Source organism: Elephantulus edwardii, unplaced genomic scaffold (genome assembly GCF_000299155.1).
Source record: "Elephantulus edwardii isolate Elephantulus edwardi_28Jun2011 unplaced genomic scaffold, EleEdw1.0 scaffold00004, whole genome shotgun sequence".
Taxonomy (NCBI): domain Eukaryota; kingdom Metazoa; phylum Chordata; class Mammalia; order Macroscelidea; family Macroscelididae; genus Elephantulus; species Elephantulus edwardii.
In genome coordinates, this window is record NW_006399754.1 from 11,545,491 (window position 1) to 11,560,589 (window position 15,099).

The 15,099-nt window shown below is 41.9% G+C and overlaps 1 protein-coding gene across 3 annotated transcripts in view; it reads left to right on the top strand.

The window, feature by feature from the left end:
- DOCK9 (dedicator of cytokinesis 9) overlaps window positions 1-15,099 on the top strand; it is a 407,183-nt gene that overhangs the window by 236,460 nt on the left and 155,624 nt on the right. For all 3 annotated transcript variants that reach the window (XM_006879560.1, XM_006879558.1, XM_006879559.1), the window contains exons 6-7: window positions 317-412; window positions 1,314-1,448. In XM_006879560.1, coding sequence (XP_006879622.1) covers window positions 317-412; window positions 1,314-1,448 — 231 coding nt within the window. The remainder of the gene's footprint in view (window positions 1-316; window positions 413-1,313; window positions 1,449-15,099) is intronic.

Below are 15,099 nucleotides of genomic sequence, written 5' to 3' on the forward strand. Positions count from 1 at the left end.
GCAACAATGAATGAATGGAAATCCAGTCTCTGTAAATTTTCATGAAAATAAATTTAAAATAAAAAAAAAATTCTCGCAACAGAACCATTAAACAAAGTGATGATAAATAAAAAAAAAATTTAAGCACTGAAAAAATAATTTGAGTTGTAACTAACTTTGCATTTTACTGGAGGAAAGTTTACTAATATTCAACTGCTGCTTCTCTTTTACTGCTAAGTAAAAGGATCAAGTGCAGTTTGGCACAAATGGAACTGATCGCCCCACTGGCCCGAGTCACAGCCAAGATGATGACGGGGCCTTCCTCCTTCTCTTACAGGATGCGGCCTCCCTCGGCTCTCAGAAAGGTGGGATCACCAAGCACGGGTGGCTGTACAAAGGCAACATGAACAGTGCGATAAGCGTGACCATGCGGGTAAGACGGCTTCGCAGTCGCCATCCCCCATTGTTAACCCCTTCTCTGTTGTAAGGCTTGAGGCGAATGTTCCAGATGAATGAATATGCGGTTCTTCCAGACAAAGTGACGCTATCTTGTTAGTAAGGTGTCTCCTTGGAGGTAGCAGGTCTGTGGGTATTGACTTTTCACTTCACTTCTTATTTGCCCACTGACCACTGGCAGGAAGAGACCAGCCTTTGGCTGAGGGAGCATGTGATTGCTGGCTCAGGCCTTGTTCCATGTAGTCACTACTCCCGTGAGTCTGGCAACGTCATAAGACAGCACCAGACTGGCTTTCCAGCCAAACCTACGCACCACGATGGTGGTATTGGCAACCACGTCAAGTAAAACACAACCTGAGAATGGAGGAACATTGGTTCAATTTGCAGAGGAAATAAATAAGGAAAAAGAGTGTAAAAGCTTTTCAAGAGTGAAATAGAACCAGAGGAAGGTCAGGATAACAGAGACAAGAAACAATAGGGGAGGGGGAGTGAGCATAGAGGAGGTAAATCTCATGCTGACTGGAGCGATCCGGAGGCTGGAAAACCATTCAGCATCATGAGGCAGAAATAGCTGCCCTTCTGTGTGAGCAAGAATCCCTGGGGATTGTAGCAAGTTTCCCTCCTGGGCTGCAGCTCAGATTGGATGGTTATGCAGAATCTTGTGTTCCGTCGGTTCCAAGAATGGCCTGTGCATGTGAAGAGAGCTGCCTTCTCCAAACTGTGTTGCAGAACTGTTGGATGTTGTGAGCAGTCCCAACATCCAGTTCCTGGGAGCCCTGGCGAGAGGGAGGGAGCTTGTTTTCAGAGAGAAGGGAGGTTGGGTTTGTACAGTGTGTAGTTGCTGAGTTGCTGAGAAAGGTGGTGATTCTTTTTTTCAGTCATTTAAGAGACGGTTTTTCCACCTGATTCAACTTGGGGATGGATCCTATAATTTGAATTTTTACAAAGATGAAAAGATCTCCAAGGAGCCGAAAGGATCAATATTTCTGGATTCCTGCATGGGCGTCATCCAGGTAAATATGCACAGAGCTAGACTGTCACATTCTCTTGTTAGAAAAGCACCATCCATCACAGATTTAAGCAAACACTTTAAAAATACAGGAAATATATTCTCTAACTTTAAAGTGATTAAAGCTTTGCTTTTCATCTGCTAAGAAAATGATGGGGTAAGCAGAGATGCCTAGGTGTTTGAATTCTTGTGTTTAAATCCAGTGCTGCTACTTTTAAATTATGACTTAGGTGGACATAATTTTCTTAAGTTTGAACTTAAGTTTCTTTATCTGCAAAACCAGGATAATCATATTTTTTTTACCAAGGTACTTGTGAGGTTTGGGTGAGCGGATGCAAACATTTACCGCATGGGGGTTTAGAGCAGCACTTCACATCAGTAGTGCTCAGTGATTGGTGTCTTCTGCACCACCGTCATAGTACCAATGGTAGGATAGTGCAGTGGTTAAGCATTTTGGAGCCAGCCTGAGTTTGAATCTCGGCTCTCCCATTTCTATGAAATCTTAATGATGTGACTTAATCTCTTTCGCTTTCAGCTTATCTGCTAAATATGAAAAGTTTAGGATCAAATGTCATTTTTGAATGGAATAAGTTAATAGAGATGCAAAGAACAGCACATTATGATAATGTTAATTTGTTATGGAGTTATTTTTAGATGTTCTTTTTGTTATAAATATAATGTGTATGCATTCCTTTTTTTTTCTACTAGTTTATTTACAAAATTCTAATACAAATTTGAACAAACCCTTTCAATTTCCCTCACTCCCCCACCCATCAGATTAATCCTCCTCCCCCTGCATATCCACATCCCTCTGCTTCCAGCCTCTTCCACCCCTCCTGGATCCTTAAACTCATTCTACAATAACAGTTTGATACAATATTTATCCTTGCTAACTGAGTTAGTTCACTCAGCATAATGCTCTCCAGTCCCTCCCAAGTTAGGTAATAATTTACAAAGTTATTGCTCCTACGTGCTGCATAATATTCAACTGTGTGAATGTACCATAATTTCACAATCCATTTGTTTGTGATTCCACATTTGGGCTGTTTCCATGTTCTTGTGATGGTGTATAATGCTGTTATAAGCATTGGTATACAAATCTCAGTTTGTGCCTCAGTTCTCATCTTCTCAGGGTGTGTATTCTTTTTGTAAAAATCACTGAGTAAAAGTGTTTCTTGATTCTTTGCTCCTTCTCTCTCTCCTCCATCACCTCATCCTTTTCCAGAGAGCTGTTCTTACTGATCAATGTGTACTTCCATATGTTTTAGAATTGCCTTTGGAAGCGTGTTGATAGTTTCCTCATTCATCCATCTACTTACCCATTTGCTACTCTTGACATTTTCCAGGAAGATTGAAGGCAGCAGCTTGTAAGGATTTATAAAAACATAATATGATGTTGTTGTTGTTGTTGTTGTCCTTAGTTGTCATTGAATTGACTGCGATGCATGGCATCCTCAGGTGTGCAGAGTAGAACATCTCAACAAGTGGTCACAGCTGAGACCATTTGAAAACAGAATACCAGGCCTTTTGTTAAGGTCCCCCTGGGTGGGTGTAAACGGCAAGCCTGCCAGCTATTAGTTGAGCATTTAGCTGTTTGCACTAGCCAGGGACTCTGAAGGAATATTGAATATTGTTATTATGTACCATTGTGTTATCTGAGATTCATAGTGAACCTATGTACAACAGCTCCAAAGCCTACTCTGTCCTGAGCCAGTCTCCCTAATTCCGACACACCAGCCCCCATTGCCCCAGCTACTATATCAATCCATCTCATCCGGGGTCTTCCTCTACTGTGCTGTCCTTTCACCCGTCCAAACGTGATGTCCTTCTCCAAGTACTAGTTCCACCTGGCCACATGCTCAAAGTATGTGAGACAGAGCTTCAGAATCCTAGCCTCCAAGGAGAATCTTGGTTTCACCATCTTCAAGACAGACTTACTTGTTTTCTTGATAGTCCATGGTATGTTCAAGACTCTTCTCCAGCACCACAACTCAAAGGCATCAATTCTTTTGTCATCTTTGGTCATTGTCCAGTTCTCTGATGCATAGCAAGTAATTGCAAAAACCATGGCATTGATCGGGTGCACCTTAGTCTCTAGACTGACATCATTGCTTCTCAGTACCCTAGAGATGTCCCTGACAGAAGATTTTCCCAGTGCATGTCATCTGCATATCCTATGTTAGTTAATATCTGCATGTACAGTGCATAGTTACATGGCACATCTTTATGCATAACGACGATTATGAAAATGATAAGAACAGGGCACTGTTTCAATTCTGTTGTATATAGAATTGCTGTGATTTAAAACAGACTTGATGCACCTAACAACAACATCCATATGGTATGAGCATCACAAACCTTTAAAAGAGGAAGAAGATACACAAGAGACTGGGAGATGAGACAGAAAAAGTAGAATTGAACTTTGTTTTTAATTGTCATTTGAATGGAAGTTTACAGAAAAGTTGGATTTTTATTCGTTCGTTGTTGCACATTTTAGAATTGAACTTTAAAAAAAAAATCCATATGCTTTAAAGCCTTAACAGGTGCCATGGGTAAAACAAACTGGGCTCTGTCTGTGCGCCCTTGCGGAGACCTGCTCAGGCTCACGGCTCAGAGGACACATAAATGGGAGACAATCCAATTAGTCAGAAACAGACCAAGTACTTTGGAATGAAGATCATTCAGGCATTTATCTTGGGGGTTGCTCATAAAGAGGACACTGTGTAATTAATGAACAATCTCCTTGACAACTCAGATACAGTAGATGCAGTCACCATTAATCAGGGAATTCTCGTTTCAAATGACTCAGTGTTGGCTGATGGTGCTGGCTCGTAGCTTGGCTCTGTGGGAAAGCTTGTTTTGTGTAAGCGCCATGATTAAAAGTCAGGGACACATCTCTGATTTGATCTCCAGGTTTCCTTGTTCCAGCGTTTATACATTAACCTGAACTTCTGCTGTATTTTCCTCAAAGTCATTCCTTTATGTAGTTACAATTTGTCAGCAATGCCAAAATGCAGCACTAACAGCATTTTTCTGCCTGTATCATGTCCCTGGAGCAACTATTTTGAAACTTTTTCATTATTCTTTTAAATATTTCCTCAATCCTGCTAGAAAATAAGTTGTTGCTGTTTGTTGTGTACTGTTGAGTCAGATCCAACCCATGGCTGACCCTTAAGCCAGCAGGTTTTCAGAGCCAGTAAATTGCGCAGAACGAGATTGTCCGTCCTTCTATTTCTTAATTCATTCATTCTGAAACATGAGGTAAGGACTTTCTGTGGGGGAGATGAGGATAAAGTCCTCCTTTTTCCTGTGGTGCTGGAGAAGATTTTTGAACATACGCAAGGCTACCAAGAAAACAAATAGGTCTGTCTTAGAGAGGGTGAAACAAGGTTTCTCCTGGGAAGCTAGGATTTTGAAGCTCTGTCTCACATACTTTGGGCAGGTGGCCAGGAGGAACCAGTCCTTGGAGAAGGACATCGTGCTCAGAAGGTTGGAGGGACAGTGCAGGAGAGGAAAACTCCTGATGAGATGGACTGATAAAGTAAAGGGAGCAGTAGGGGTTGGTGTACCGGAGTCAGTGAGACTGGCTTAGGACAGGGCAGGCTTCCGAGCTGTTGGACATAGGGTCGCTATGAGTCATAGGAGACTCAGTGGCACATAATAATAGCAACAATCTAGAGTAATTGCCTTTTCATCCTCTGAACAGCCATCATTCTGGAAATTCTCACTGCCTTCCTCCCTATGTGGGATTCCTTGTTTCTAAGATTCTTCTTGTTTGGTTTATTTCTCCCTTTTGAAGGAGGCCAGACTCCTCCTGTGAAATTTAGTCTCTGAAAACCAGCCAGTGGTTCAGCTGTGAGTCTATTCTGATGCATCAGCACAGGACAACAATAATATCCTCCTCCAGTGGCTTCTACAAACATTGTTGGTAAGGTGTCAGCTTTTTGAGACGTAGCATGTCAACCGTGTATCTTTGATTTTGTGCTCATATGTGGTTGACAGTTTGGCTGCAGGTAAAAGTCCAGGGCGAAAGCGTCTTACCATAGAATTTTGAAGGGATGCCATTATCTTTGAGATGCTGATGTTGTTTTGAGGGAGCTGGTATCATTCTTGTTCCAGGTCTTAATGACTTTTTTCCTCTCTGGAGACGGGTGGAATTGTCTCTGTATCTCTGGTGTTCTGATATGTAGGCATATGTGTCCCGATCTATATTTGTTTTATGAACATTTTTGTTGTTGCTAAAGGCATATGTAGCAAATAAAAAAATCTACAAATAGTGTATGATGCAGTAAGTTTTTATTGAGTTTGGATCATTTTTATCTTCTTTGCTGACAGCTGTGGGGAAATTGCTGCTCTGAAGGCCAGGAAGGTTTTGATTTCTTAGACTTTCCTCTCATGTTCTTTAAAATTGCATTTCTTTTCTTCCTACTTTCTGAGAAGTTCTGTTAATACCTTATTTTTCTTTTGGATTTCTAAAATCTGTTCTTCTATATGGAACTCTGGTAGCCTAGTGTGGAGAGGATTGTGCTGCTAACTCAAAGGCCTCACCTCTCTGGAAGTTCAAGTCCCCTTACAGCTTTGTAGGAAAAAGACAAGCAGTCTAACTCCTGTCCAGTTTATAGCCTTAGAACCCAACAGAGGATCAGTTACAGGTTAGAGAGCTTTCTCGTAAAGTAATGTAAGTTTGGAGGGGTAGATTTTTAAGTAACGCATTTGGTTAATGAGTAGGTATTTCATTCCCTATTTCTTCCAGTTGCCTTTTTCTCCCCTCCGGGTTAGTTTACATCTCTATCAGGGAACACTTGCTGGTGGCCTGCTGGTGAGGAGCTGCGTTGCTAATTCAAAGGTATGCAGTTTGAATCCACCAGTTGGTCTGCAGAAGGAAGACTGATAATCTCGTATTTGGTTTTCTGTCTCTGAAAATCCTCTGGACAGTCAGCTGTGGGTCCCTTCTGACTCAGCATTACTTAAAAACAACAGCAACAATCTTTCACAATGATGCCCTTTCCAAAAGTGTGAAGATCTCTGGCCTTTTGTATATATTTAAGTTTCTAGAAAGCTAATAGAAAACTTGATATGAATGGACATGCCTTGTGGGGACTGATGATAAGCCTTGCATTGTCATTGTTTTATAAATAGTGCTTTATATGTTTTATAAACAATTGGGTGGCCAGATTGCTTTGTTGTTGTGTTAAGATGATCGCTCCCACCAGTGGTGAGGGATCTTTTCGCTCAGGATATTCCGAGAAGGTGGACCTCAGGCCATCTCAAGCTGAGCAAGCAGGGAGCCAGAGTTCTCACCACTCAGCAAAACCAGTTACTACTATATGACCCCACGAGTGTTAGTGTAGAACTGTGCTCCAAAGATGATTCAGTGCTTGTTTATCAGATGGAAGGGTGGAGGGTCAGCGCAGGAGAGGAAGACCCTGGAGGCCATGGGTTGACACAGCAACTGTGGCAGTGGGGGTCAGAAGTGTCAGACTGATGATGAGATTGACTCCGGATTGGGCAGGAGTTAGAGCTGTTGTTCTTAGGGTCACTGTGGGTCATAGTCAACTTGAGGACACATAACAACAACACCTGTTTCACATAGTTCAAATAGTGACCTGCAGGCCTTTCCCCTAAATCGTATTAATGTGGCCCTGAACCGCCAGCCTTTTGGTTAGCAGCTGTGTAATGTAACTCAGGCACCCTGCTCCTTTGACTGTGCGCACTTACCTGCCTTCCATTTCCCCTTATCGCTGCCTTTCTCTGTGTCTGTTATTCCTGGATCTTGAGACTCCTTACCCCATCTCCTCCCAGAAAGTCAGGATCCTGTTTCACACAATTTTCACAGAGATTTTCAACTAAGCGTTGCGGTTTTCATGGTTTCCTTTGTGCCCTGCAGCCCCTACCCCCTGTACTTCCTCATCTCTCCAATTCCTGAGCTCTCAGGCATAAGCTGGCTTACTTCTTGGTATCTTCCTCCACAGGCACTTCCGTGTGGCTAGAAGCATATTTAAAATACTTCACAGCTTCATTGCATGGCCCTGACCAAATCGGAGTGCACACGGGCCGTCAGCAGCTTGTCAGTGCCGTAGCTGGCAAAGTGGTAGAGATCTCTGCTGAATGGTTACCTCTTCCGCCCTCCTCTCGCGGCGTTGTATTTGCTGTGCCTCAGTATTATAAAGGCACCCTCGTTTGTTCAGTGGTGCTATTTATGTTTCTTTCTCATCTTTTTCTAGTTTTGGGGTGATATTTGAGGGGAAAGGGAAACAGTCCTTCCCCGGTGCACAATTTCTTACTAGAACTCCACAGGTCTGTTCCTAAGTATCTGGAAGTTTCTGGAAGCATGAGTGAACCACAGAGCTATAAAATAGATTTCAGTCATGTGCCTTCAATCTTGTCTATTTTAACTCAGTTTTTGGTAATTTTAAGTTCTAGAATTTGATTCTGCCTAAGAGTCTTCCTTTCTTGATAGTGAATGGGTCCACAGGATATAAATGCTTCAGAGAGAGAAGAATTGGAGATTTAGTGTGAACTCAGGCCTTCTCTTTTCTTTATGGCCGCTTCAATAGAAACAAGCAGTACACAAATAAAACACCAGACAGCTTGCTCGCTGTGTCTCGTGTAGGGACTGTGCAAGTTATTTCTCTTGGAAAATAGCCTGTGCTTCCTGCATAAATTCACCTGAGTAAAATGTCTGCTCACTTATTGATGACACTTTTTGAGGGAGGCTAAAAAGCACATGGTCAAGAGTTCAAGTTCATTCTGTGCTTTATCTTGGAATATTTCTATTGCTGTGTCTTTAAGGTTTCCCCCCCACCCCAATCTTTTCTTCTCCACTGTCTAATATCCAATTTTATTCCAATTAAAAAAAAATGTGACCAGCAGAGTGTGGAAATTATCAAACAGTATCACACAAAAGCAAAATCCTGCTGAAGATTATCCAAAAACAACTAGACCAGTCCATCTACAGAGAACTGCCAGAAGTACAAGCTGAATTTAGAAGAGGCCGTAGCACTAGAGACATTATCACCTATGTCAGCTGGAGCTTGTTTGAAAGCAGAGTGTACCAGAGGAGTGTCTGTCTGTGTTTCATTGACTAAGCAAAGACAGTTGACTGTGTGTGTATGACAACAAACTGTGGCTAACCTTGAGGAGAATGGGAATCCCAGAACACTTGATTGTGCCCCTGCGAAACCTATACTCACTCAGCTGTCCTCCAAACAGAGCAAGGAAACCACTGCATGGTGCAAAAATCAGGAAAGGAGTGCATCAGGGATGCATACTGTCTCCATAATTTTTCAATCTGTATGCAGAACGGATCATTCAGGAGGCTGAGCTTTATGAGGAGGAATGTGGCATCAGGATTGGAGGAAGACTCATCAACTACCTGGGTTATGTAAATGATGTGATCTTGCTTGCTGAAACTGAGGAGGACCTGAAACACTTGCTGCTGAAGGTCAGGGACTGCAGCCTTCAATATGGATTGAAGCTCAACATCAAGAAGACAAATATTCTCACCACTGAACCAGTTGGCAGCACCATGATAGATGGAGAAGAGATTGAGGTTGTTAAAAATTACGGCTTACTTGGTTCCACAGTCAACACTTTTAGCACCAGCAGTCAGGAAATCAAAAGATGAATTGCACTGGGAAAATGTGCTCTTGGGGATCTCTCCAGAGTACTGAGAAGCAATAATGTCAGTCTAGGGACTAAGGTGTGCCTGATCCAGGACATGGTGTTTGCAGTTATTTGCTGTGCATCAGAGAGCTAGACAGTGACTAAGGATGACAGAAGAATTGATGCCTTTGAGTTGTGGTGCTGGAGAAGATTCTTCAACATACCCTGGACCACCAGGAAAACAAATAGGTCTATCTCGGAGAGGGTAAAATCACCTTTTTCCTTGGAGGCTAAGATTTTTTTTGAATTAATATTTTTATTAGTTTGCATGCAATAATTTATTTACATTGTGTTTCATTCATGTACATTGTGTTTTTGGTAATTTTTTAAAATTAATTTTAATGAAAGTTTACAGAGACTTAGGGTTTCCAGTCATTCATTGTTGCACTGAGGCTAAGATTTTGAAGCTCTGTCTTACACACTTTGAGCATATGACCAGGAGGCCATGAAGGTCCTTGGAGAAAGACATTATGCTCTGAAGGGTAGAGGGACAGCTCAGGAAAGGAAGACCACAGATGAGATGGATAATACAGTAACTGGGGCAGTTGGGGGGGTAGGTGTGTTGAGTTGCTATGGCACATAACAACAATATACTATTAGGGAGCTCTGGTGGCCTAGTTCATAGGAAGTTTCACTGCCAACCCAGTGTGGGAAGTTCGAATCCCCCAGCTGCTCAGAGGGAGAGCGTTTACAGGCTCTGAAAGCCCAGCAGAGGCTCAGCTGTGAGTCGGTTCTGACTTGTCAGCAGTGAACGTGAGTGTGTGAATGTGCTCTTCATCTCATCCAGTGAAACCTGCATTTCACATACTATCTTCTCCATTCAGATTTTCTGAAATTGGAAGAATCTGTTCTGGAAAACAATATATTTTAATTTTGTGAGTAAACTAGTATAATAATAACTTTTTAAAAATCTCTCATTTCTCTTCACAGTCATTTGAAAAAGCTTCATCATATTTTAGTATTTTAAATAAAACTTTTAATATAATTTTCTTATTCTCTGCTACCCTGTCTCTTTTGTATATTTCTCCTTTTGGCTGGGTTTGTTTTTAACAATAAACTACGTATTTCTACCTCTCTCAGATCTGATGCGTTTTCATGGGAAGCTGGGTGCTGTCACGTTCAGGTTCTGGGCATTGGATATTGTTTCATTCCTTTAAAGAGTACTGGAGTTTGATTTGGCAGATACTTCAGTTACTTGTAGGACAAGTAACTTGTAGAATCTGTTCCCTTTGAGATTTGTTTTTAAACCATTTTAAGGTGGATAAAGAAGCATTTACTTTAGAGCAAATTTAGTCCCAGTGCGAAGAGTTGAACCTTCTACGATCTCTATTGAATGACCTCTTATACATTTGATTAGCAATAATTGCACCTCAGATAGATCTTACTGCCTGCAATATTGCCACTGAGCAAAGTAAATGCAATCTTATTGCATTTAATAAGATTTGTTATTGGTTAGCAACTGAGCACGTAAGCATTCTTCTCCCAGGGTTCCTCCTTTAAAACAGGTCACCAGTCACGACAGATACTAACATTCATGGCCGGTCTACTGCGTCTACGAGGTGTCGTCACGAGTCAGAATCAACTGGGCAGCCACTAGGGAGGGGCTACAAGATTTAACTAAAAATGTGTAATTTTGGCTTTCTTTTAAAAACCTAGAAGATTGGGGAGCTCTGGTGGCCTAGTGGCAAGGAGCTGCAACTACAATCCCAGAGGCACATGGTTCAAATCCACCAGATGCTCTGCTGGGAAAAGGAGGGACAATCTCCTCCTGTACTAGTCAGATCTGATTTGACGGTACACTCACACACACACACACACACACACACACACACACACACAAAAAAATTAAAAAAAACAAAACCTAGAAGATTAGAAAACTTTATCAACTGCCCCTTGCACTCCAATTCAACAAAGTTCTCAGCATTCACTGTGGGTTTATGCTAGGCTGCTTCTTTCAACTAAACTATCTGATATCAGAGGAGCCCTGGTGGTATAGTGCATGATGCTCCTAACGAAGAGTTCAGCAGTTCAAATCCACCACCCTCTCAGAGGGAGACACATGGGCAGTTTTCCTGCCTTGAAGCTCTGTAGCCTCATTAGCCTAGTGGAAGGAGCTCTGGTGGCTTAGTGGTTAGGAGTTGGACTGCTAGTGTAAAGGCACGTGGTTCAAATGTGCCAGCGGCTGCAGGGGAGAAGGATGGACCGTCTCCTCCTTAGCCATTATACTGCCTCTGAAAACCCACTGGAAGCTCAGCGGTGAATTGGTTCTCACTCAGTACACAACAGCACGAGCAGACCTCATGGAGAATCACTATGAGTTAAACTTGACTCTGTGTTAATGGGATGGGCTTATCTGAAAGCAGACATAGTTTCTGCATTAGCTATGTTAAACATGCATTCGTGCATCAGTGAGTGAATGGAAATCCAAAATCTCTGTAAATGTTCATTAAAATTAATAAAATAAAATAGATTTTTAAAAAAAACGCAACAACCCAAAAAGCAAACATTACAGGGGGAATAAAAAAACCCACCAAAAACAAACAAAAAAACCCCCCAAACATGCATACATTCGTATATTTGTAATTATTCTTTACCAGTCCATGGAAGTTTCCCTCTACACGTCCATGGTTTTGTTGTCGTTGTTCTAAAGTGCTGGTGAACACAACCTATGAACATAACAGTCCTGTTAACAACTGGTCTGAGCTCTGTCCTCTCTTCCTCCACCTTTGTCATTCCCAACACATGTGAGCCCATTGCTGCAGACAGTGCATTAATCCATCGCATTGCAGGTCTTCCCTCCACTCCTGGTCATAGCTTAGTATGAATGAAAGCGCTCCAGAGATCCTCTGTGCAGATCTGAAAACAGTCATTGTACCTACTTGGACCAGTTTTCTGGTGGAAGAATCACAGATTCTGTTGCTTCATCCTCGTCATGGACAGAAGAGTCTGTTGTTACATGTCTGTTGGGGCCAGGCAGGTAGATAAGTGAAAGAAGAGATCGAGGTGGAAAGCCACAGTGAACGCTGAGAACTTTGCTCATCTGCAGTGCAAGTGACAATTTAAAAAGTTTTACGATCTTCTCGGTTTTTTTAAAGAAAGCCAGAATTACACATTTTTGGTTAACTCTTGTACTCCTCCCTAGTGGCTGTCCTGTTGATCCTGACTCATAAATATTAGATATTAAAAAAAAAGCACAAGGGTGTGAGGGAGGGAAATAAAGAAAGGAATTGGTCCCAAGAAACGAACAGGCCTTTCTTGTGCGGTCTGAGAGGGACGCCAGTGGCATGTGGACAGGATCGAAATGGCGAGTGGGCAATTTGGAGGTTTTCCTTTTTATAGGGGTCCTGGGGAGGACTAAGATGGTACTTCTTGGAATTTGGCATTAATTAAATTAGGTTTTAGTTATTTTTAATCAAGCTCAGACTCCTATCAGGGTCCATTGTCCGGTCTGGTCTTTGATATGACCAGCTTAGGTGTTATCGAGTTTCTCAGGAAGTGATCAAGCTTGGGGGGGGTGATGGGACTACTGCTGTATTCTTCCTTCAATGAGGACACCTCGTATGTGTAATTGAATGGCACTAAGTCTTAGTATTTGTCGTGATTGGGGACCCGCTGTAAAAGGAGGAGCCCTGGGAGAAGAATGCTTAAGTGCTCCGTTGCTCACCCAAAGGCTGCTACCTGGATGCCGGCAGGTGCTCTGTGATCCCGCTCAGCGTGTTTCTGTACGATCCCAGCCCAGAAAGCCCTGCGGGGCACTTCAGCCCGGGTCTTTTGTCACTAGTCAGCATCAAATTGGTGGCACACAGAAACATGACCAACAATTTAGAAAGGAAATGCTGTGTACGGCCTCCCTTAAATTTTTTTTTTTTTTAAAGTGGGAGGACAACGAGTAGAAATAAATGCATAGCTAAGTCTCCAAATTGGCAGGCCATGTATATATATTAGGGCCCTATACAGACTGTAGTATCACTCAGTGTTTATTAAAAAGTGATCAACGGCTGATTTGCATGTTTAATAGCATGCAGATGTTTCCCAGTTAGCAGTTTCAACCCTCAGCTGAAAAGCTGCCTCTGTGAATAATGTGTTCTATGAAAGTGTTTATATGAGAGTGTAAAGTAAGGCGTACCAGGCTGGATTCACAAGTGCCAGAGCTTAACTGCTGTTGACTGCTTACGTAGAAGTTTCATTTATATTCCTAAGTTGAGGAGCCTTTTAAGAGACTTTCAAGTTGAGTTTTCAGGCATTAGGGAAAAAAAAAGGCTTAAAGCAAACTTAAACATGGTGTTTGGCCACATCATTTTCAAGGCCCAAGCCGCTCTTGTCATTGTCTAGTTGTGTGCAGTGCTGTCCTGGGCAGAGTCTGTGTGTCATTCCCGCAGCAGCCCTGTGGTTGACGGCTATAATTTAGCCTCTGGAGTAAGTTTCCCACTGTAAGAGTCTGCCTTCTGTCAGTCTCTTTCTTCAACTTTCTCTCTCTCTTTTTTTTTTTTGTATAGTAACTGATAATGTTTTGCATTAAAGACTTGTCTGTAAGGCTATATGCGTTTGAAGCCATTTACTTTCCATCTATGTCATTTTCTAAATTAAGCTCCAAAATGTGTGATTTAGATGTCTAAAAGAATTACTGCTGTATACTGTGGAAAAAAAAATAATTCATAATCCTGTCAGCTCAGGGAACAGATGACAGTAAAAATTTTATATAGACCTAGAAGAAATGCAATTTAGACTCTTAAACTCTCAAAGTGTTTTAGAACCTTTGGGATTTCTTCCACCTACTTTGCAGATAAAGAAAGTGTGGCTCAGAGAGATAAGTACTTTAGCATCAAGGTCTCAATTTTGAGCGTGCCTCTAACTTTCCCTTTTTATAGCTATAATGTGTATGTGATGCGGGTCTTGGGGTGGGGTGGGGTGGAGGAGGACCTCAGCTCATCTCTAGGCTTTTGGGCCCCGCTGCTTTTTGCCTCCAATGGAATTTAGGTGAAGTCCTGGACAGTAATTTCTGAACCCACAAGCAGACCATCTGCGCACAATTGCGTGTGTAGCTTTGCCAAGAACAATATTCTCCTCTGTGTTTCTAAGAATTGCACTGCAGTTTGAAAGGGTCTCCCTGCCCCTGAGACGTATGCTGAGAAGCGTCCTCAGGAACTATGAACAACTGTGGAGAATTTTGGTGGGTGGGTAACACTTGCTCTTCAGGTGAGCGGGAGTTGGTGATTTCATGACTCTTAGCCTGTACTTACAGAGAACCCTGTGCTATATTTCTCAGAGCTAAACCACTTTTTACTGAAATTATTGTCAACAGTGGGTCCTTTTGCCCCTTTATCACATTCCAGGACATTTAGTAATCATATTTTGGTTATCACAGCTGGGGAGGCGAATGCTACCAGTGTGTGGTAGTTAAAGGACAGATGTACCACTAACCCTCCTGTAATGCACAGGGCAGTCCCACAAGAAAGAGTTAGTGACCCCAAATGTTGACGGTGCCACAATTAAGGACCCTTGTGTAGTGTATGTTCCTATTTCATCCCTTAATGCACAATGGTGACTGTTTATATGCTTTAGTTGAATATTTTCATCAGCACTGAAAATAGAAACGTAAAGGAAGACTGTAGAAAGAGAGCCCAGATATCTTTGGGGATTCCCAAATAATTAGAAAGTTCCAAACATATTGCTTTATAATGGTTTCTTTTTAAAATCCAATTTCATACTCTGTTTCATTGAGAAAAACATTTCTCGACCTGGAGGAATATTAAATGTTATTTTGGTCATTCATCAAATATTTTCCATTTGGCTCTTATGCGTCAGATCATATTTTAGAGTCTAAGGACAATTATCAGAAGAAGGGGGATGATAAATATGCACACAGTAGCAACTAAATATATATGTGTGTGTGTGTATATATATATATAATATATATGTGTATGTTGTTGTTATGTGCCGTCGAGTCGTTTTCGACTCATAGCGACCCTATGTACAACAGCCCTAAACTC